We start from the raw sequence: 23,458 nt of genomic DNA on the forward strand, positions 1-23,458 counted from the left end.
TAGACCTGCATATAATGAAATCACATACTGACTATATTTTCTTATGCGGTGGAAATACAATATCCTGAAAATTGTCAAAGCAAAGTCTTGTATCCACTTTGACGAACGACTAAAAAATAATAGTTTTATATAAAACCGCACGAGAATGAGCATAGCTTAGAAGAGTGATCAGTAATATCTAACAGTCACGTGGTTTGAACTCTACTAACGCCCTATCTTTATCTCTGAAGATAATGTTATATGTGTTGTATAAGTGCAATCGAGATATATGAAAAACAACTTAATGAAGCATATTAAACTCAAATTATTTTATGCTCATAAATTGCACAAAATAAATGAAATAAAGATAATACATACTAAATCATGAAAAAATCTTATAGATTTATTCATTAAGTCTCTTCCTATCTAGTTTTAAAAGATATTACCAGGGCATTGGGATAATAAGGTTTAGAGAGTTGCATATTTTAGTGGAAGAAATTTCACATAATACCAATATGAAGAATTAAACCTTACTTAAGAAGATTAAGTAACTAAAATTAATCATATAGATTATGTGAAATATTTGGGTGGATCATACTCTTTTTTTCCTTAAATGAGTTTTTCTAAAGTTTCTTATAATAAGGTTTTTAATGAGACAATCCGTGTGACTATGTCGTAAACTATATACTCTTTCTCATAATTTTTATCATTAGATTTTTAAGGAGTTTTGATGAGATGTATGTATTTCATGAGAAGTGCCTAATGGGAAGTGTTGAAACCCAGAGTTTTACAACCGAATGTTGGTGCATCTCGATCTTTTAAAAGATCCGATTATATTTCTTTGAAATTTTTGACACTATATATATATATATATTAGACAGAAACTCTCATCGTAAACACGGATGAATAAAAAAGAGAAAGCTTTTTCTTTATATCGTGTCTCATTTGTGTGATTATTTTCTTAAAAAATCATTGGACTACACCTGGTAGCAGTGATTCCTCTACAGTCCCATTTGGATAAAATATGGTTTTAAAGCTTTTAGCTAATTGAAGAAGTAGTTATAGCTGTTAAATTTTAATTATTAATAAACTATTAAAAATCGGAATGAAAGCCAGCTTCTTGAATAAGTTCTAGCTTAAAAAAAAGTCAGAAAAAACCATTCCAAACCAGAGCTCTGTCTCTCCCCTCACCTATAAAATCGCTGCCCCACACCCGCAGCCGCAAAATCCCCAATCGCCTCGCCTACCTCCGCACGCGCCTTCGAGCCCTAGCTCCGGCGACGCCTCCAAATCCGGCGGCCTCCTGCGGCGAAATCGGCCGCTCCTTCCCTGGGAGCCGCGCTCCGGCGCCTCCGATCCCCGGCTTCCTGTACCCGAGTTCTCCGTTTGCGCTCTTCCCTCGTCGGCGTCTCAAGGATTTGCGCCGTCTCCAGGCTTCGACTCCGTCCGCCTGTATTCGAAGGGATCCGCTGATCGCCCGTCGCCGATCGCCTCCTCGTAGATCGAATTTGATCTGTATCTCTCTCTCGTTGCGATTTTGTGTATTTCATCTGAGGAAAAAAAAAATCCAGGCCATCTCTTAAAAATTGTAAGAAAGAGAGGCCTTTTAGGGCAAAAAAGAGAGAATCGCGATCCATCATGGGTGTTGTGTATTACAAATATAAGAGTGCAAAGGAAATCTATTCTATGCCTGTGCCGCATGCTTTTATCTCCGTCTCTGAACTCAAGCAGCATATCTTGATGAGCGATCGGCACGGCCGTGGGCGCACCCGCGGCCACGGCCCTAGGGAGGATATTGCCATCTCCAACGCCCAGACTGGCGAAGGTTCGTTTTAACGCCAAGTAGTTTTATTGTACTATGGTTCTGTGAAATTTTCGCATAACAGTGATGCATCTCAACAAATTGTGCAACCTAATAAAATGACGTGCAATTTAAAAAAAAATAATATGCAACCCATCTTTGAATGATCAAAATTTTGGGAGTTTGGATCTTTACCTGTGGATTCATGCCTTTAGGACTAGGGAGGGCTTTGTATACAGCTCATTTGTTCTCACTTAGGAACGGGAGCACATCCATTATAGGCTCAAATTCTTGTTGCAGCTTATAGGACTAGTTTGAGCTTTGTATGTTAGAGAGAGTTATATTTACCATCAAGAACATGTGAGATCAAGATACCGCGTCTATTCAAGGATCCCTGTTGGTGGGTACTGTTTTGGAGTTATTCGCCGCTAAGTGTGTAATTATAGCCTTGAGCAAAGCAATGAGCAGATAGTTTTATCTTTCTTCATGCTTTCAGTCCAGTGAGCTCTTAATGCTTGCATGCAATCCAGTGATGTTGTACGTGTGTCCTTTCAATTGGGATTCCTTGTTCAGTTATGCTTTCTGTGTAGCAGAACATTGATGGTTCTCCCAAATGTTACAGTTTTATGAGATTTTGCTGTTTTTTGGATGTTATGTAGATCACAAAATATTCTGTTAGTGCAATTAATTATGTATTCCATTACTATTGTTCAGAAAAGATGAGAGCTGTAATGTGTACAATGTAATTGTGTATGGTCTCCTGTCTTCTTGTATGTCCATGGGATGTTCCCCTGAGGGTGTTCCACAGAGCTCTATCCTGGATGAAAGATGTTCTATATGTAACTGGATATTCTCCTGCAGATTGAACCCTGTAATCCACATGGAAAGCTTACATTTGTGAATGCAATCAATCGTGGTCTCAGAGAATTCCCAATTGTGAACTTAAGTTAATCTGTTATTTAAAGATCATTGTCGATTTCAATTTAAACATGCCATTTTTATTGTTCAAAAGCATTTGTTTGGTGCACATGGGAAATGTTCTCTTCACTTGAAAGAATATATTGTTGTAGTAGAATGCTTGACATTTCTGTTTTCTGTGCTTGTTCTTGAATTCAGAATATGGTGAAAGTGCCATGGTACCGCAGAACACAACTGTGCTGGTTCACAGAACTTCTGGACAACTGTCGGAGAAAATCACCTTGACCTCCTCGTAATGTCTCCTCTTCAATCTTTTACTTCACATTTTAAGTCACTGTTGCGCTGTTTGGACAGAAAGGCTGGGAGAGAAACATTTTAAACCATAGAATAATTCGTGTGGAACCTAGGTTCATCTGGAATTCACTACGTTTTAAATTCCTTTTTGGATGTTATCTTCTGTTCTTCTTAGACAACTTGTGTCTTCAGCCTGAATAATTTGATTTCCCTACGAAACCAACAAAGGAATTTTATCTCTACTTTCCCCCTTCACAGGTCCTCTGAATAAACGAAAACCTCTCTGTCCAAACAGATTTTAACTGTACTGTCACATTGCAAGGTCTATAGCTCAAGCATCAATTAATTCTGTGTCAACTGAGACCTTGCATGGCAGAAAATGATGGCTAAGGAGATATATTATTCATTCATACTAATATTATGGAACTAATTGTAGGCGAAAAGTCACAGAAGGATGTTCTGTACCTTCAAGCAAGTCAGTGGTTACTGACTCAAGCTGTAAATCGGGTTCCTCCGCAGAAGTGCAAGATGAAGATGCTGCAATCAAAGCAGTGATTGATGCGGCTGAACTCAAATTGTAAGCATGTCACATTCCCTTTTCTCACAGGATAGTAGTAGCTTTTGCGTGACCTTCACTAATGATACTCATTCCATGGTCCATGTAGGGAAGAGCAGCCAGGTAAAAGAGGACAAGCCAGTGGAAGGTTTTTATCAGGGCGTTGTTATGGTAATGTCAAAAATAAATTATAGTAGCTTTTGGGTTACTTCATATTCAAGGGTTTTTTTTTTTTCGAATGTTCTGCTGACTGTGTTAAGAACTTAAGATTGTGTGCTTGCATTCCAAGTAGGTATCCTGACAAAAATTAATTATTTTTAATAGGAAAACTGCTGTTATGATATACTGCATATATGTCCCTGACACTAGTTTTTTTTTTGTCAAGTTAATGGAAAAGGTTTATGTAGATGTTCAAGTTTACTCAGATAAGATTCCACTTAACTGATATTTTTATGAACTAAAAAGTTGATCCTGATATATTTGACTGTTTTGTCAGACTTGGATAGTTGGATCTCTAAATTGATTTGCGTTACAACGACAAAGTCTTTAGTCCCAATTTGATTTGCATCATTATGCAAATATGCACTCATTGCATTGTATATGTCTTTGAACATCTTTTGACATGTGCTCTATTTGATAATTGAAGGTCATGGACCATTGGAAGGGGAGACACCTCCACTAGGCTATGTCTGCCGCACTTGCGGAGTTCCAGGCCATTTCATTCAACACTGCCCACAGGAAAGCAAGACACCTCCACCAGGATATATCTGCTACAGATGCCGAATCCCAGGGCATTTTATTCACCACTGCCCAAACATTGGTGATCCTGACTTCGACAAGAATAAAAGGAGTCGGTCTCTTGCGCCAGTAGTAAATGTATGTCCTGTTGATGGCATTCTAGAAGCACTTGTCCCAGCTGCATCGGTGAATGCTGTTGATGACTTGCCAGCAGAGCTCCACTGCCGACTGTGTAAAAAAGTGATGATAGATGCAGTATTGACAAGCAAGTGCTGTTTTGACAGTTTCTGTGATAAATGTAAGTGGTTTTTATATACTCCATATGTATGTATCTTTAAACCCTTGGCTTTGAGGGTCAATCAATGCATTATTCACAAGTATTCAAGATGTGTTACACTCCAAATTTGTTTTAATAGCAGTAGCGTAGCGCTTTCTGCGTCAAGTAATTATGCTTCAAACTGGATGAGGAACAACTTTATGTTTGTTTTGTCAGGCATTCGGGATTACATTATTACGCAATCGAAGTGCATTTGTGGAGTCGTGGCGCTTGCAGATGACCTCATTCCCAATCAAACACTTCGGAGCACAATCAGCAATATGTTGGCCACAAAGGCTAGCAGTGGTACAACCAAGCACAGAAGTTCTTCAGGCAGCAACCCTGATCCCAAATTACAGAACCACACCCCTTCTGCTGCCTCAGAAAGGGAGATGAAGCAATCTACGGACCAGCACCTATCAGCAGCATCTGCACCTGACGATGGACTCCAGGTTGCTGCAGAAGGTGAGCTAGTCAACCAGCCTCTAGAGAAATTGGCAGCCAATGTTGATCCCCTGAGCAAAGATGAAGGCAGTTCCGTAGAGCTGTCAGTAGAGAAGGCTGTAGCAAGTGCTGAAATCCTCAAACCAAAAGATGGAAGTGGATCAACTTCGAAGGTCATCACTGTTTCAGGTGCCCTAGAACATAATGCCACTAGGACAGATCAACCGAAGAAGAAGCGGAAGAAGGCAGGCTCAACTAAGATTGTTCATCCTAACAATGTTGACTATGGTTATAACGTTCCATTTGACCCTGCATATTACAACCCTTTCGTCAGTGGATATCCTTGGGTAAATGAACCATATATGTATGGCTCAATGGGTATGCCTTACGGTGTTTATCCAATGGGCCCAAATGGTGTTAATTCCATCAACAGCATGCCACCGCAGGCTCTTGCAATGCAAGGCTATCCAGCAAACCCACCACAGGCTCTTGCAATGCAAGGCTATCCAGCAAACCCACCACAGGCTCTTGTAATGCAAGGCTATCCAGCAAACTATCACAGGTATGTATAGTCCTAGCAACCTTGTTATACTAACAGAGAATGAACATAGACATAAAACAAGCTAATAGAACTTGGTCGACCTCAGCTACTTCTTTAGATTGGTCTCATTTTTTTCTTCCTGAAGTATACTTTCAGCTGCCAGTTATCCAGAACTGAGCTCCTCTTTCCATTGCAACGCTAATTGTTCATACTGTTGATTTCTTTAGGCATGAAACTCAGCCCACACTTCATCGGGACACTGAAGCTGGCGCAAGGCGTTCAAGGCAGACTGAGAGACCCAAGGACACTGGTCTTCAGCCCCAATTATCAGAGCGCGATCGACAGCGGGGCTCTTCTCATGGTTCTGGGTCGAGGAACAGAAGGTCAAGCTTGGAGAGGAGGGACCATGGGCGTTCTGATGGAGCTTTTGATGACTGCCATGAGGATCACTCTAGTAGGAAGAGGATGCACGTTTCTTCTCGAATCGAAGGTGACAAACAGAGCAGCCGGAGGTCGAGACACAGTTCGAAGAGTCTGACTTGTGAGGATTCCGGCGACGATGAGCGGAACTTCAAGAGGACATGGGGGCACAGATCATCTGTCGCCGTGGATACAAGGCGCTGAGTGAAGATAGGACTTGGGAGGACCAAGTGCAGCATTGCTGATCCCCTATGCTCGCCAAAAGATTTCTTCTACTTGTAATTGTATGTATGCCTCTGAAAGAGGAGGAGAGCTTCTCAGAAAACAGAGGAAAACTTGCAATTTCCCCAGGCAAAATGTAATCAACAGTTGACATACCAAACTGTACCGATGAAAGCATTGCCAGCTCTCGTCGTCTCTGTAATGACATCTCACCAAATACGAATGGAGTTTCTCTGGTTTTTGAGTTATTTTGCACATTTGGTCTATTTCAACCCTTCCGTATCTGTTTTGCTGACTCATCTGCGATATTCTGCGATTCTCTAATAACAAATTTTAGTCACTGCGTCAAATATTGAGAAAATGTTCAATCTCTGAGTTAACATAGCACAAAATTGTGATATGGATCAAACGTCTTCAAATTGATTTTTTTTCCATTCCCCAACATATATAAACAAACAAAAAAAAGGCACTCGAATCTTCCCACCACGAATGTCGCCTAGCTCCACACGTGTGCAGCGCGCTGGCCTCGCCAGACGACAACGTACTACTCCTTCGCCTCCACTCCGCACCCCGCACGCTTCTCGCGTCCTCCGATGGCGACGCTGCAGCTCAACCACATCGCGCGGGAGACCTCCGACGTGGCCCGCCTTGCCGCCTTCTACGAGGCCGTGCTGGGCTTCGAGCGCGTCCCTTCGCACGCCTACTCCGGCTTCCAGGTCGCCTGGTTCCGCCTCCCGGGCACCCCAGACGTCGCGCTCCACCTCATCGAGCGGGACCCCGCCGCGTCCCCCGCCGCAGTGACGCCCGGCGCCTTGGGCGTGCCGCCCGCTCAGCTTCCCCGGCGCCATCACCTCGCCTTCTCCATCGCCGATTACGACGGGTTCCTCGCGGGACCCAAGGCGCGCGGCACCGAGGTGTTCGAGAAGACGCAGCCCGACGGGCACACGCGCCAGGTCTTCTTCTTCGACCCCGACGGTAAGAGATGTCCTAGTCATTGTATTTGTACCGCAACTTCTGTTCTTATACGTTGCTCAGCGAGGTTGCAGAGGTCGCACAGTTTGTATCAATCCCCCCCCCCCCCCACCCCCATCCAAACAGGCCTCGAGTATCTAAAGTTCATATCCTGACTGGCCGCTGTTCGTTCACAGTTCAGTAACATATGAAGTCTTCAGGATCAAGACTTCTGATGTTAGTTTTCACTTAGCAGGAGTACACTGGTTCATGAGTTCTCCAAAGATTGCAAGCTAAAAAAAATTCAACTGGAGTTCTCCGAGTGATCCACTGTCGATTGTTGAACTAATAAGTTTGAAAACTGAACTTGCGATTCGTATTAAAAGGGAGGATCTTTGAGTGTCTAAAGTAGAATAGAGCATGCTGAAATTTTAGGCCTTGCCTCAAGTGGGAGCATAGTTCCCATGCGGCCCCTATTGCCTATGGCTTGCTTGGATCTCAGTCCCTGAGTTGTGCTATTTGTGCAGCTTGCATTTTATGATGTTCTTCTGGAAAATTGCAGAATTATTGGGACTATGCTCTATGCATGATTTATGGCCTCCTTACAGAATTGTTCAGTGATGCAACTCTGCCTTTTCAGCTGTAATGTTACTGTTTTTGGAATTCTCTAGTGAAGATATGCAGTTTTTTTTGGCAACATATCCATAGTTATAGGGCCTCTACCATTGAGCACTAGAGATTGCCCTTGTCTGATCTGTGCATTGCAAGCCTGATTATATCAAATTCTTGTATTAAGTTAGTGCTCAATTGCTGCTTGTCTTGTGTATTTGTTTTACCAGTATATTTTAAGTTTACTAGTTCAATTGGATATGTGCTTAAAGTGCTTTCATCAGTCCTAACTACGTAACTCTAAAAGTAGCACATTTTTTTGGAAACGTTGTTCTAATTTCTGACGACTGGTTCTTGCTTTGTTACCTGGTATCAGTTCCAAGCAACTACCAGATGAAACCTAATTACCAACAGATAGCAAAATAGCCAGTGTGGAGGACAGATCTGAGCCAGAAATAGGCTTATTTTGACTGTTATCTGGTGAAATATGCCCTTTGTAAGAGTATTGAAATGCTTCATTGATTTTTAAGAATAGTGATTTTTTTTTGTTTTCTCACAAGAACAGTACAAAAGCAGTGAATAAAAAACATTCCATAACCAGGACTTGGTACTGAGCTGCCTAGATCCATGCCCTGAAGCATCCGGCAAGTACTTCTTTGAAAAAGACAACTGTTTTTCCGGATGATAAAACTAATTATTAGATACAACTTTCAACTGGCTAGTAAATAGAGGTTCCTCACAGAATGGATGAACTGCTTTTATCCATTGGTTTTCATATTATTCCATTCTGCTAACCTTTTCTTCCATTACAAGTTTACTACTTGCTACTGGTCTGTGCGTCATGCATTATCCCCTAACTGAAAACACATATGATGCATTTTCCATAGTTAGTACTCATTTGATTTTTGCATCCAGAAGATTACTGATCATAAGCCAGTAGTCAGTCACCTGTACTTCTTGTAACACTTTCGAGTTTTGAGCTTTAATTAATTAGACATTAACTTATCTTTTGCTGTTACGCACATACAGCACTCTCTGATTTGGTTCTGTTGCAGGCAATGGCCTAGAAGTTACAAGCTCGAGCACAGAGGATAAATAATCGGGGGGCATGATTTGCTTTCTACTTCCGCTTTAGCTTATAAGTCAGTTGTGGCATATCTGTGGTTGATGCTCTTTTTAGTGAATTAGTGCTTATGTGTCATGGCTACTAAATTGACGATCTTGTGCGTCTCATCGCTGTGGATTGGTTGCAGGCAGTGAGTGCCCTTGAGATGGTAAAACACGGGAGGCTAAAAGCAATGGAAATCGCCGAATCAAGCTTGCTTCCCATAAATAAATCGGAAGCTTAACAAAGATGTGTATACATAATACCCTATGTTGTAACATGGCTCTATATGCGACTGGATTGTACCTTATGAAAAAATGAAATTTCTAGGGGTAATTGACCGTACGTCATTGAGATTGTCTTAGTTTTATTATTTACTATCCATAAAGTTCAATTTCAATTTATACTATTGAAATGCTAAATTCTTCCCTTCATACTATCGCCATTGTGTGATGTTCATTTTTGCTCCGTTTGGCTATATGAAAAGTCAATTGTACTGTAGCATAAAATGGCTTGCTGCTAAGCTACAGAAAGTGATAACCCGCGTCCGTAGCGCAATTAGGTATAATTTTTGTGGCGCCTTTCCTCAACCTATTAATGTCAATGCTGGTCCTATTTTATTTTTAAAGTCGAGCACAACAGAAAATGATAATCATATATATGTAAGTCAACTTAATTCTCGTGCTACATCACCACAAAATTATAAGTTTCACGCCGATGCTGCTACAGTGACGCATCATTATAATGGTCACGCTACAGTACCTCAAGAAAAATACATTTCAATGCTTCAGTGCATGAAAAATATTATTTTTCGCACCTTGGTGCCGCAAAAAAAATTATATTTCATTGTACCGTAGTATGATTAAGGTATTATTTTTAATTTTGTCAAACTACGTATTATTTTTAAATATCCATATAAAATAATATTATTTAAAAAATTCTTTTAATTTGGTCTAAGAGCCATATGGTCATTTTTAAAATGTATGCTGTACTAAATCATGATAATATCACGGCAATGGTATAGAGTAAAAGTTTTGAATTGTTAGTGGTACATAGTGAAAACGAAATTATTGATAACAAATGGTGAATTGAGGTGGTTACTGACGGCATACAACCAATTTATTCAAATGTCTTTGCTTTGCTCCTTTCATTGTCAATGTCGTCTCAAAGGTTCAACCACGTTCTTGTAACCTTAAACTGAACTACTGAAGCATTGAGAACAATTCTCGAAAGAAATGTATCATGGTAACTATTCTCGAAAAAACTCGCGTCACTAGTATTAATCAACAAAGTTGTACAAGTTCCAGGACACGTGGACTAGTGAACCGCACACTGCCGGAGGGCGATGCCTGGTCCGTCTGTCAGTCGTCGGCGGTGGCGAGCTGGACCTGGAGCAGCTCGTCCTCGGGGATGACGCGGATGGTGCAGTCGGAGCGCGGGTACGCGGCGCAGAGCAGCGCGTACCCCTGCGCCACGACGTCGTCGCTGAGCATGCCGTCGCTCTGGTCCACCTCGCCGGAGACCAGCCTCGCGGGGCACGTCATGCACACGCCGAGCTTGCAGTCGTGCGGCACGTCCAGACCCTCGTCCAGCGCGCGGGACAGGATGGTCTCGTCCTCGTCCACCTCCACCACCCGCGACCCGCCGCCGTGCTCGATTGTCACCTTGTACGCCCGCGGCGCCGCCCCCCCCCCCCCCCCTGCGTCCGGCGGAGCAGCAGGCCGGTCGAGTGCCGGGGGTTGAGGTGCGGGGAGAGATCGGGGTAGCGAGGTGGAGTGAATAGGATCATCAGACTTCACCGACTGGTAATTTTAAATGGACTTCAACCATTGGATTTGAGTCTGAGATCTGATGTTAGTACTGATATTATAGTATTTTTGTCATAGTACAGTGCTACAGTACATTTGATACTATATTTAGAGTTATGGTATTATTCATCATATATTTTAGTGTTCATCCATGACTTTGCTATGCTAAAATCAAAGGATTTTGATCCGAGGTGGAGCAGCGAAGTAGTTGTCATGGTGTGCGCATACCGATAAACTATTCATCCCAAAAGGAGGGAGCGGGAGGTGTGTGCCGGAGGATAAGAGACGCTGCCATCAGCTATCCCTTCCTTCGTTATGGGTTGAACAATTTAGTATAAGAACAATTCAACAAAAATACCTGTTATCAATAAACATGCTCTAGAAACACACATATAAGTGTACTTATCCTTTTTTTTTAACCACACGATAATAACTGAAGATGCAGTTACATGATTTAACGAAATCGAGAGAAAAAAAAGGAAAAAAAACGTTTAACACTGAATTCTGCGCCACAAGGCCCAAACCGACAAACATGCATACTCGCGGATTCGAGATAAACTTCTCCATGATGCAACCAAGAAATTCTTAGAAAAACTGAGCTAACAGAGTTCAATTTGGGATTTGTTTAATGATGAAAAAAAATCGTAAATGCAAGAACCGGAGGTATGGGCGATCAGGTGATGTTATGGACAGAAAAATGAGACGACATGATTTAGTGTAGGGTTATGTTAATTTGTGAACGACATCAAAGAAAAAAGAAAAAAAACGGAAAGAGTGAAAATGCATAGGCATCTTGTGATCAGTGGCGGAGCTCGAAGATAATTGCAGGATGGCCAAGCTTGGCGATAGGTACTTAATTTGATCACTGGAAACTATACGTCATGCGGAAGAGAAACATCGTCAATGAGACTGATGAGAAAGATCACCTTTGCACCTAAGAAAAGGAAGGAAAAAGAAAAGTTTTGCCTCGTTTTCTTGGGCAAAAATTCACCCCTTCTACGAGTCTAGAACTTTTACAGTATCTTTTACTCTAGCAAGAATTAAGAGTATAAATTAGATCTGACCGTCAATTTGGAGGAGTATGTTGGACTTTCATTTTAAATAAATAGGTAGTGTTTCCTAATTTTTAGGGGTATTTCCTTCCAAAGTAGTAACAGAACCCTTGAATCACGCTCATGTCCCAACAAATTTTGACCTAGTTATCTGTGTATCTCAGCCTTGGTGGAAAGTTATGGAGAAGAATCAATGGCATGCGAAGATATGTGTAACACCACGGGGGCCGCAAGTCCGGAATGTCACTCAGACTAACTTACAGGGCTGCCGAAACTTAAAGTAAATTTTGGTAGCATCTCCTCTGAAACTGGAGGTATAACTGACAACAAACATACACAGAGATAGATAAAAGTTTATAGAATATCACATTAGCAATATATACATCCTAACAACGGAGGAACAAGCCTCGATCACATCTAAGCCACCACGGGCCACATCATGACATCACACGGAAAAGTGATGCTATCTAACAACACAACAAGTATAACCAAAAGAGAAAGATGAATGTGCAAGCGGCGTATCGACATACAACTAGACATCCCACATGCGCACCATCACCTCAAAAAGTACATGGAAGGAAAGCAATGGTAAGATTCAAAAATCTCAGCAAGCGAATTTGTTTTAAAGAGCTATTTAGCCATAATTAATTAAGCAATCATCTTTAATCAAAACTAGAACCATAACATACTAGCAACATCTAGAAAATGTGGCTACGCAAGAACAACATCAACCTCAACCATCATAACATCCTCTAGCTTGGTTCTTCATAGCCGCATCATATATAAGAAAAAATAAAAGACCTCCTTGCAAAGTAAGACATTGATGCGATTAAATTAAAGAACTTCATATGAATGCATATGTATGCACATGACATGCTCCTTCTCATTCATACTCCTCCTCGGGTAACGTAAAGGTGTGCACCGTACCCCTTCTCGGGTAACATATGGTACTGCACTGGTACAATTGCAGCCAGAAGACAGCGACAAAATTTCCAATGCATGAGATTCATATATATGACATACTTCATACATAACCAACAACATAACTTCCAGGATGTGCTTAAGACTTCAAGAATTACATAATGTAGTAATAAACAACCGCAAGTGACATATCACACTTACTGCACTTCATAAATCAAGAATCGTGTAAACTTTTGAAAGGTAAACAACAAGGTAACAAGCTCATAATCAGTTTATCAGGCTAGATGTATGCATTGCAATTAAAATAATAGAGGCAACCAAATAATAGGTTAAAACATAGTCATCCACTACATTTACTTGCCTTCACGGGCAATGAAGGCGAGCACTAGTTGTGACTTAGAGTGGCACCACCTGAACAAACACCGAATTAGCACCAAGACTCCGCAATAGCGAAACAAAAGAAGGCACATTCTTCTACACCCCAAAACCCCATAAATCTGACAACTGAAGGCTACGGAAAGACATCTACCATAAAGCTCGTGTAGCGAAAATGGGCTTATTAGGCAATGAATGTGATTTTGGTGATTAATGATAATATAGTCATTGGGACTAACATGTTTGTCAAGAATATATGTTAGTAGGTCTCATAGATACAATACATGAAGAAGCCACCGCAGCCGGGATAAAGTTTGATTGAATTGGAAAAAGTCCCAGAGAAATTATTCTCACCGAAAGGTCCGTCACTGGAAGAATTGCATTCACCGGAGCATTATGTCCAGATGCAGTTTGCCTCACCGGATGATCCGGTGATAAAGAATATACACGCTGGAGTAATTCTGTCAGAAGGGGTCTGAGTAGATTGTACTCACAGGAAGGTCCGGCGATCAAGACAGTATACACCAGAGGCTTCACCGAAGTATTTAATAGAGTGTGTGGAAAACTCAGAAAACAAGAAGTTCTACACACCAGAAGTTCCGGTGATGAAGACAGTGCACACCTGAGGCTTTACTAGAGTATTTAATAGAAGGTGTGGAAAATCCAAAAAAGAAGAAGTTCTGCACACCGGATGGTCCGGTGACTAGAGGAGATGCACACCGGAGTATTTTGTGAAAAGAAGAAGTTTGGCGCTGTCGGTGACATGGGAACTAGGGGTCCCCGAGTCCCGAGGCCAGGACAGCAGAGTGCCATGTGGCGCCTTCCCTCGGGGACTTTTCCCCCGAAGTCCGAAAAGACCAAGTTCCAGGAGAGGATGCTCGGGGCCATGAATAGTGGTCCCCGAGTACCCGAGTTCCCCGAGGACTCGAGAAGTACAAGTTCTGGGAGAGGGCACTCGGGGCCATGAACAGTAGTCCCCGAGCACCCAAGTCCCCCAATGACCCGAGCAGACACAGTTCCGGGAGAGGGCGTTCGGGGCCATAAACAGTGGTCCCCGAGTGCCTGAGTTCCCCGAGGACCGAGAAATGGCATATCCAGGAGAGAGTGTTTGGGGCTATGAACAGTAGTCGCCGAGCACCTAGAGTTCCCTGAGGACTTGAGAAGCCCCTTGCCGGTGGACCCCACAAGGGCACAGCGGTGAGGTGTCAATTGGTGAAAGACCCGATGCTGCATTTAAGAGGAAGCGTGGCCTGTCACTTCCAACCACTTCCCCCACGCCTGTTGTCAGTCCCTGCCACTGCCTGACAGGGAGGCGTGGGGACATTTAATGCGGCGGGTCCCATCGTGCGTCGTCCGGTGCGCCTCAGGATATCGACGCAGGGCTCGAGGCATATCGCCTGCCGCCTTGCTGTGTCAGGCTGGCTCTGACCGGGCGGGCACGCGGGGTTGCTCGGTGGCTGCCCGGTGGGCCCTCCCTGCTCCACCCGCTGAAAAGCGGGATGATGACGACAGGACCAGAAAGGGACGCGTTTTCAACCCCCCGTAATATCAAGCTGCAGCCCATGATGGTTGCTTTCCATTTATGGTGCTTTGAAACTCGTGCACTCCTTTCTGAGCCCCGACAGGGTATAAGAAGGGGCGGGCTCCCCGGAGAAGAAGGGGTCTGAGAAGTGTTTCGGAAGACTTACAGGCCGGACAAGTTCTGGGAGTCGACCAAGTCTCACGAGTTGAAGAATACAGAGGCAAGCTAATGAAGAACAAGGCACGCGAAGCTCTAGACTTAGACAGAAATCCTTGTAATACAAGAGATCCTCAGAGAGGTATTTCCAGAGCATTTATAGCATACACACAGGAGTAGGGTATTATGCTCCATGCGGCCCAAACTTGTCTAAAATCCCTTGAGAATTTATTTCCACTAGCATCCAATCATCCATCCCCCCTGCATCCCATTTACTCTCATTTATTTCACGTATGAGGTAGATTGAGAATCATCCCCCCGGCCGAATCTCAAAGGGGGTCCCTCCGGATCCCCGCTTGTGGAGTTTATCCTTCGACAGCTGGTGCGCCAGGTAGGGGGGTTGCATCCCTGAATCTCCCGAAAGCTCCCATGCCACCTCCCACCGCGGCGCAACCAAAGCTTGTCCATCCTCAGATGGCGGCAGAACCGGCCGGGGGTCCTCCAGGCGGAGTGCCGCCCCTAGCTACAATAGAAGCTTAGGACCTTCGCTTACACCTCAATGAGCGGAGGGCCGTCGATGATGCCCGTGTCACCCTCGAGCACCACCGGGAGTCCCAGCTCGAGGCCGAGGCAGAGGACCAGGCTTCCTCTATGCCGGCCTGTGACCGCTGGGGCTCCCCGGCGCGCCGGCATTCACCTCCCAAGGGCGCTGCTCGTGCAGCGGGATACGGCACCGGCTGCCGCGCATTCACCAACAAGCTCGTGGAGTGAGGGATCCCCCTATTCAAACTGCTGAAGAAGACCGGTCATTTCGACTGGACACCGGAGGCCGAGCAGGCCTTCCAGGACTTAAAGAAGTATCTCACCTCACCACCCGTACCGGTGGCCCCCTCCGAGGGCAAGCCTTTATTGCTCTACGTCTCAGCCACTCCTCAGGTCGTGAGCATGGTACTGGTGGTGGAGCGTGACGAGAGCTCGGGGCATAGTGCTGGGTCCGAACTTCCGGCCGCCCCCGCGCAGCCTTCAGGTCTCAGGGCTCCTCCTGACCAGGGAGTCGAGACCGAGACCCCAGCTCCTCCCGACCAGGGAGTTGAGCTCGAGAGCCCGGCTGGCCCCAACCACTGCGCCGAGCTTGGGGGCTGTGACAAGTCCTCAGGCGAGACTGCTGTCTGGGCCCGCCGTGCACAGCGACCGGTGTACTTCGTCAGTGAAGTCCTCTGAGACGCCAAGAAAAGATACCCTCAAGCCCAGAAGATGCTCTATGACATACTCGTTACTTCCAGGAAGCTGCGCCACTACTTCCAGGCGCACAAGGTCTCTGTGGTAACCACATACCCATTGGGGCCGATCCTCCGGAATCAACAAGGCACTGGGCGTATCGTCAAGTGGGCGGTCGAGCTTGTAGAATTCGATCTGCACTTCGTCAGCTGCCAGGCAGTCAAGAGCCAGGCTCTGTCCAACTTCGTGGCGGAGTGGACGTCGGTCCCCGAGATCGACAACGAAGAGAACTCCATGTGCCCCTGGCAAGACGGGCCCGGGTACTGGGTCATGCACTTTGACGGCTCCCTCACGCTGAAGGGCGTGGGGGCTGCAGTGGTTCTCACCTCCCCAACAGGTGAAGTACTCCAGTATGTTGTGTAGCTGCATTTCCGAGCAACCAACAACATGGCAGAATATGAGGGCCTCATCTCTGGCTTCCGAGCCGCAGTGGGTCTCGGGATCTGGCGCCTGCTGGTAAAGGGAGACTCCCAGCTGGTGGTCAACTAAGTATCCAAGGAATACCAATGCACGGATCCTCAGATGACGACGTACGTGGCGAAAGTCAGGAGGCTGGAGAGGCATTTTGACGGCCTGGAGCTGCGGCACATACCTCGCCGCGACAATGCTCTGGCCGATGACCTCTCCTGCCTGGCCTCTGCCTGGGCGCTCGTCCCAACTGGAGCCTTTGAAGAAAGGCTCACATGGCCATCCGTCCTGCCTGCCGACCAGGACAAAGGGGAACCCTCGAGCCTAGTTGAGGGGACCTAGGCAGCACCCTCAGTGGGAGGTCCCGTCAGGGTGCCGCCGCCCGGTGAGTGCGCAGCGATTGCCGGTGGTTCTCAAGATGCCTCGTGGATCGATGAGATCCGAGGGTACTTGAAAGAAAACATCCTTCCCAGGGATGATGCCTTTGCGGATAGGATTGCATGGCAGTCCAAACGCTATGCCATAGTAGATGTGGATCTCTACCGGCGCGGCACAGACGGTGTCCTCCTGAAATGCATCACCAGGGCAGAAGGCAGTGAGCTCCTCACTGAGATCCACGAGGGCGAGTGCGGTGGCCATGCATCGTTTTGCACGCTGGTCGGAAAAGCCTTTCGGCAAGGCTTCTACTGGCCTACAGCCCTCCAGGACGCTTCCGAGTTGGTTCGGCGCTGCAGGGCGTGCCAGTTCCACGCAAGGCAGATTCACCAGCCAGCTCAAGATCTCCATACAATCCCCTTGTCATGGCCTTCGCGGTCTGGGGGCTGGACATCCTGGGTCCATTCCCCTGAGCAATCAGGGGCTATGAGTACCTCTACGTCGCCATCGATAAGTTCACCAAGTGGCCGGAGGTGGTCCCAGTTATCAAAGTTACCAAGAACACGGCACTTCAATTCATCCGCAGTATCACAAGTCGCTTCAGCGTTCCGAACAGGATCATCACTGACAATGGCACCCAGTTCACAAGTGCCCTGTTCGGAGACTATTGCGAGGACCTCGGCATCAAGCTCTGCTTTGCCTCTGTCGCTCATCCTCGGAGCAATGGGCAAGTCAAGCGTGCAAATACCGAGATACTGAACGGGCTCAAAACCCGGACCTACGACGTGCTCGCAAAGCACGGGAAAGGGTGGATCGACAATGGGCCAACCGGACCACGCCGAGCCACGCCACCGGGGAGACTCCGATCTTCCTCGTATACGGCACTGAGGCGGTCCTCCCCTCTGAGCTCACTCTCGGCTCCCCTCGGGTGAATGCCTATTCAGAAGGTGAATAGGAACAGCGAAGACGCGACGACGTCGACCACCTGGAGGAGCGCTGGTGACGAGCCGCCGTCTGAGCAGCCAGATACCAGCAGAGCCTGCGGTGTTATCATCAGCGTCACATCCGGGCCCGGTCACTCGAGGTTGGGGATCTAGTTCTCCGACGTGCTCAAACGCGTGAAGGAAAGAATAAACTGTCCCTTATGTGGGAAGGCCCCTTCATTGTGACCGGTGTCCCGCGACAAGGCTCATTTCGGTTGGCCACAGAGGACGGGCAGCCGCTCCCAAACGCGTGGAACATCGAGCATCTGCGCAAATTTTATCCCTAGGTGGACATATTCGTGCTCGGGCCAACCAAGCCAGGGGTCCCCCTTGCCCAAGTTAGCCGGGGGCTGCCACCAACCATGTAAGTTACCACTTCTGTACAAATTGTCAATATACACTCTTATTCCGAGTTTTCTCTCTGGAATCCATATGTTTAATCTGTTTGGTGAGATGCTCGATTTGTGTGAGAAAACACGCTCTCTCATTTTTTTTCCCGTTGATAAAAATGGATCCCGATTGGTATGCGTGTAGGCAGTAGCAACTGACTTAAGTCTGTTGTGGTAGGATGTGGTGTCAGGCTACATGGCAGTGCCCTGAGCACTACCGAGCCTCTGGGGTTCTCGGGTAATCCTACCGCTTGAGCAAAGAGTGGTCGGGACCGCCTAGACCCCAGGGGCGGGCTGTCTGTGCTCGCCCTGGTCAGTCCTGCCCTGGGCACCACCGTACCATTGGACCTCTTGGTTATGCCTCTGTCTGTACACTTCGTCGGTCTGGGTATTCGAGAGGTCTCGGGTCAAAAACGAGAGCAGTCTATAATGAGTACCGTACTAACAGAGCGCACCAGGCAAAGAGTCTTTTCCTATTTTCTTAAGTTTACAGATCAATGATCAAAAATAAAGCAGCCCGACCGTAAGGGCCTCAGCGCCCAGTGCGCTGCTCGAACTTACGGGGTCCTCGGGTAATCCTACCGCTCGAACATGAGTGGTCAGGACCGCCTAGCCCCTGTTCCTCTCACCTGCTTTCTAGTGCTCGGGCGCTCCGTGCGAGGGAACCAACGTTCCCGGGCGCCCCAAGCTCGAGGCATCTACCCCCTCCTAGATCGGTCGGCCGGAAGGCTGACAGCTGTCCGGTGAGTAACTAAACTTATATGAATTTCCTTTCATACATACGCAATAAATTATAGTTCCTAAGTTATCCTCAGGACCCTCGCATGCTAATCTGTTCGGCGAGATGGTCTTCTCGCGTGTAAAACCCCGCCCACATGCTCGCTTCTCCAGAACGACAAAAATAGACAGTGGTAGATGTATCGTACAGGCGGCGATGGCTGACCGAGGTCCTTTATGGTGGCCGTGGTGTTCGGCCGGCTTGGCAGTACCCCGAGCACTACCGAGCCTCTGGGGTTCTCGGGTAATCCTTCTGCTTGAGCAAAGAGTGGTCGGGACCGCCTAGGCCCCAGGGGCGGGCTGTCAGTCCCAGACACCACCAAACCGTGGGGACTCTTGGTCGTGTTTCTGCCCGCACGTGTCTCCGGTCTACTTGTTTGGGAGGTCGCAAGGTGGAAAGTGTTCACTGGTCGCGGCGTGCACCGTGCTGGATGGACTTATCTCCCGAGCAAGGAAGTTCGTGTCTGTGTCTCTAACTTAGCAGCTGCGGACTCGCGAGGGCTCGGGGGCTGGACGCTCAGGTGGTCCCACTACTCGTACGATGAAGTTGTCGGGGCAACCCAACTCTCGGGGGAAGAGGGCGGGCTCGGTCCGGCCAGTACCTCTCGGGACATCAAGCAAAAAGCAAACAATATAAAGACAAACACAATGAAGTTTCGATCCCAAAGAAAGGCTTCTATTATATTCAAAGGAACCGTTCTGGAAGGGATCACTCCCATATTTACAACATTCCAAAAACAAAAAACCAAATTATCTGCAAGCTCCGGCGGAGGCGAAGACACGTCGTTGCTGCCGTCGCTGCTCGGTTCCGGCTCCAGCTCCCGCATAAAAGACGCCGCCACCTTGGCGGCGATGTCGCGGACAGCTTCCCGGGCGACAGCTTCGTCGGCCTCGACCACGCCCTGCCGATCTGGCTCCAGCGGGAAGGCGGGGTCTCGGCTGCGATAGCAGGCGAGAACATGCTTGGCCACCGCTTGGGCCAGAGCACGCCCCTCCCGGGACGCCAGTTCCTGCACAATGCTTGGAAGGGCCTCGAGGCGCCGAGCGATCTCCGCAAAGCCAAGGGCGATGTGGCCAGTCGTCTCCTTGTCCAGCGACTGCTCGCCCACGTGCACGAGCCCGGCCGCCTTCATGGAGTTCCGTGCTTGCTGGAGGATGTCCCGTATCATCAGCTTCACGTTAGTCCGCTTGGCGATGACGGTCTCAAGCTCGTCCTAGGCGTTCTTGAGAATGTCCTCGAGACTGGAGCCGTCGGCGGCGCTGGCAGGGACGCCCCTCGCGGACAGGATCTCGGTTTGAGCTCGCTGCAGCTACTCGGCCCGGGCCTCGACGGCCTGCTCTCGGGTGGCCAGGTCGGCCTCCCGCTTGGTGACCAGCTCCTCTCGGATGGTGAGAGATGACGATGCCGAGGCGGCATCCGCCTCATGCCGCGCGATCTGCTCCTCCCGGGTATCAAGGGCCATCGCCGTTATTTCGACGTCGGTCTCGCGTACCGCGACCTCCTCCTCCCGGCGGAGGACTTCGGCACGGCCACGCTCGAGCTCGTCGTTCTGGCGGGCCAAGTCCGCCTGAGCAGACCGCATGACCTCCTCCCTTTTGCCGACCACCTCCTCCCGAGACAGCAGCTGCCGCTCCCGAGCAAGCAGCTCTGCGGCCCGCCTTTGGGACGCCTGGTCGCGCTCGGTCGCGAGCCGCTCCATGCGGCTGGCCTTTCCCTGCGCAGCGACGGCCTTGTCGCGTGTCTCCTCCAACGCTTCCAGCTCCAGCGCTAGACTAATTACTAAAATAATAGATAGATAGCCACGTAGTACTTTTCCAGAGAACATGAGTAGGGGCCCTGAGAGCCTCCGCCTGGTCCTGCTCCACCTCTACGACGTGAAGTGGAGCGCACAAGTCTTCTGCTCACAGTGTCGATATGGTTTACAAATTTGTGAACCTCAAGCAGTGACAGTACTATTCTATGTAAAGGCCGTCAAGCTGCGGTCGTGGCTCCAGCGATGAGGCGGCACCGGAAGGAAAGCCTGTGGAAATGCTTCGACGCGTGCACCAGGGGGCTGCTGGCGTTCGCGCTCTGCGTTCCCGGCACAGCGTTTTATAAATGCAGTCAGATAACATCGAAACATGTAATGTAAGCATCAACAAATATATCTGCCTGGCCTTCAATCAGTGACAATTTTCAAGTCATCTACGCACGCAGGGACGCAAGAATGTTATGAAGACGCTGAAGCAGCAGCTGGACGAGAGAAACGAAGCGGTGCACGAGACCGTGGATTTCTTCGATTGATCTTGTGATCGATGAGCTGGACAAGCCAAACTCTGAAATGAAAAAGATCATTACGATGGATCTACTGTTCTTGCTGCTGTTTGCTTGCCACGAGACCACGTCAATTGGACTGACAGCAATTCTCAAGTTTCTGACGGACAACCCGAAAGCCTTGCAGGAACTGACAGCAGGAAAATATTTGAGGACTTTTATAGTATACCTAAATGAGTGTATACAGTTCATTTTTTTTATCTGGTGGTTTAGATTGACCAATGATACTCTATCGCTCATCAGTATCATGGGTATCATTAAAGAGTATCATAGGTATCATAATGGTAGGATTGGAAAAAAAACTATGATAAACTTGTAAATTATATGTTTAATTAGGGAAGATCAAAATGTTAGTTTATTCTTCGGATAAGCTTTCACTTATTTTGTTCATTTCATTTATTAGAGTTTCCACCCTCCGTCGGTCGGTCGATGATGGGTGACGAAAGTCCGAAGTCCGGTCAGTCAATGACGTAATTACCCCTAAGGGTATAAGATAATTACAATAATACCTACTAAAATGGACGGTTGGATCACAACAATGATACTCTCCATCATCTAGTATCATGGTGTACTGTAAAGGTTCTCAAATATTTTTGTGCTTTTCTCGCCCTTAACACATCTATGTCCACTTCTCTGGCAAGTTACCAGAACATCAAAGTTGCAATCAGATTTTTGATTGATGTGATCGATGTTTTCAGGAGGAGCATGAATCTATCTAGGGAAGAAGTGTCCATCCAAACTCTGAAATCAGCGAGGAGTACAAGTCTATGAAATTCACATCTCATGTATGTGGTACATATGTCATTTTTTTTAACTGAAAAAACAGTCAAATATAACCGGCTCTTGGTAGATTGATCTGCTTTGTACGTTTCACAGGTTATACACGAATCGCTTAGTCTGGCAAACATCGCTCCAGTAGTGTTCAGAACAGCAGAGCAGGATGTGCACATGCAGGGTGTGCTATCTGCTTCCCACCGTGCCCGTGGAAGTAAAAAGCTTTCATCTACATTTTTGTACTACGATATACATGAAAATGCATCAATGATACATTATATCCATTATTATGGTGTGCTTAATTTCAAATTATACGTGCAGGTTACTCTATCAGAAGGATCAAAGATCATGATCTGCTGCTCACCTGCACCCCAATGTTTACGAGAACCTCTTTCTTTAATCCATGGAGATGGAATCTCTGTGAAATCCATAGCGGCACCTAAATCTTGGCTTATAGAATTAAAAAGAGAAAAGATCATGCCGCCCTCAACGGTACGTTCAGTGCAGTGTCTCGTGTTGATCACATATATGTGTACGCTGTACAGGATACTCCTGAACCAGTCGGCGGCTCCAAGGATTTCATGGCGTGGCCTTTGGAGGTGGTTTGCGGTTAATTGTAATTTGTTGGTGCCGACTTTGCCAAGATGCAAATGACCATCCTCCTGCACTGCTTGGTCACCAAGTACACAGGTGAAGAAAGTATTATCTGAAACCTGACCGAGAACAGCAGACCAAAGCAAGACTTGCAGGCAACAGCCTCCTCTGAGCAGCTCAAAATAGCTCATTTCCGACAACTGCACCGGACAGATATTTGCCCTGGCTGGGACATGTCGGCAGGACAGCAACACTTGTGAGACGACGACTTGCAAGCTGACTGCATGCCGGCCCCTGGAACTGGAAGCCTAGGGCTGAATCTCTGGCGGAAATGAACAAAAAGCCGGCGCCCTTTAGCCGACGACTTCACCGGTTTACCAGCTCCGGCTCGATCGAGAGGGAACCTCCATCGCATTCCTGCCACTCCTGCAGCAGCCGCTCCAATCACACGAGATTTCTCGGTGGTTTCTCTGTCAGCATCGAGGAAGCAGCGCGCAGCAGGGTCGGGCACGTCCACGACGATGATGACTGCCTCAGCCTGGAAGAAACGAAAGCGATCGCAAACGCGACTACTAGTCTTCTACAGCTGTTAGTCTGACGGCCCGTGAACAGAATCTTAGTATCCATTCGCTCACTCGCCTTCTCCAGTTCCTTTCTTCCCTCGCTCATCTGCTACTACCATATATAATATTCATCACGCGAAAGCGAACGGCCGGCGACGCTGCTTCCACGGGGAGTCAGCGAGCACGTGCGTGCGTGCTGGTTGGCCGCAGCTCCCTCATCGATCGATCGGCCTCAGCTGCCTTTGAATGTTTGGCTGGAGACCAAGACGACGGCA

At 47.1% G+C, this 23,458-nt stretch overlaps 3 protein-coding genes and 1 pseudogene across 6 annotated transcripts; 3 read left to right on the forward strand and 1 right to left on the reverse strand.

Moving 5' to 3' along the window:
• The first annotated feature begins 1,183 nt into the window (after positions 1–1,183).
• LOC133915760 (E3 ubiquitin ligase PQT3-like) lies at positions 1,184–6,484 on the forward strand. The gene is made up of 7 exons (XM_062359050.1): positions 1,184–1,804; positions 2,897–2,990; positions 3,429–3,569; positions 3,658–3,719; positions 4,195–4,584; positions 4,780–5,608; positions 5,815–6,484. Exons 1-7 carry the CDS (start codon positions 1,618–1,620, stop codon positions 6,209–6,211), a joined length of 2,100 nt encoding a protein of 699 aa, XP_062215034.1. The 5' UTR covers positions 1,184–1,617; the 3' UTR covers positions 6,212–6,484.
• A 238-nt stretch (positions 6,485–6,722) lies between these two features.
• On the forward strand, positions 6,723–9,328 carry LOC133915761 (uncharacterized). 4 transcript variants are annotated; one of them, XM_062359054.1, is made up of 3 exons: positions 6,727–7,204; positions 8,845–8,931; positions 9,043–9,328. In XM_062359054.1, the coding sequence occupies exons 1-2, from the start codon at positions 6,823–6,825 to the stop codon at positions 8,886–8,888; spliced, it is 426 nt and encodes a 141-aa protein (XP_062215038.1). In that variant the 5' UTR covers positions 6,727–6,822; the 3' UTR covers positions 8,889–8,931; positions 9,043–9,328. The 4 variants fall into 4 exon arrangements, with proteins under 4 accessions (XP_062215036.1, XP_062215039.1, XP_062215038.1 ...); XM_062359052.1 differs by lacking the exons at positions 8,845–8,931; positions 9,043–9,328 and adding an exon at positions 8,166–8,838 and having other exon boundaries at positions 6,723–7,204; XM_062359055.1 differs by lacking the exon at positions 8,845–8,931 and having other exon boundaries at positions 6,724–7,204.
• A 927-nt stretch (positions 9,329–10,255) lies between these two features.
• Positions 10,256–15,421, reverse strand: LOC133914614 (ferredoxin C 1, chloroplastic-like). The gene is made up of 2 exons (XM_062357687.1): positions 15,284–15,421; positions 10,256–10,696 (listed from the first exon to the last, which is right to left on the reverse strand). Exons 1-2 carry the CDS (start codon positions 15,419–15,421, stop codon positions 10,256–10,258), a joined length of 579 nt encoding a protein of 192 aa, XP_062213671.1.
• Positions 15,422–20,762: 5,341 nt separating this feature from the next.
• On the forward strand, positions 20,763–22,736 carry LOC133914615 (cytochrome P450 87A3-like; annotated as a pseudogene).
• The last annotated feature ends 722 nt before the right edge of the window (positions 22,737–23,458 follow it).

This window comes from Phragmites australis, chromosome 4 (assembly GCF_958298935.1).
Source record: "Phragmites australis chromosome 4, lpPhrAust1.1, whole genome shotgun sequence".
In the NCBI taxonomy this organism is placed as follows: domain Eukaryota; kingdom Viridiplantae; phylum Streptophyta; class Magnoliopsida; order Poales; family Poaceae; genus Phragmites; species Phragmites australis.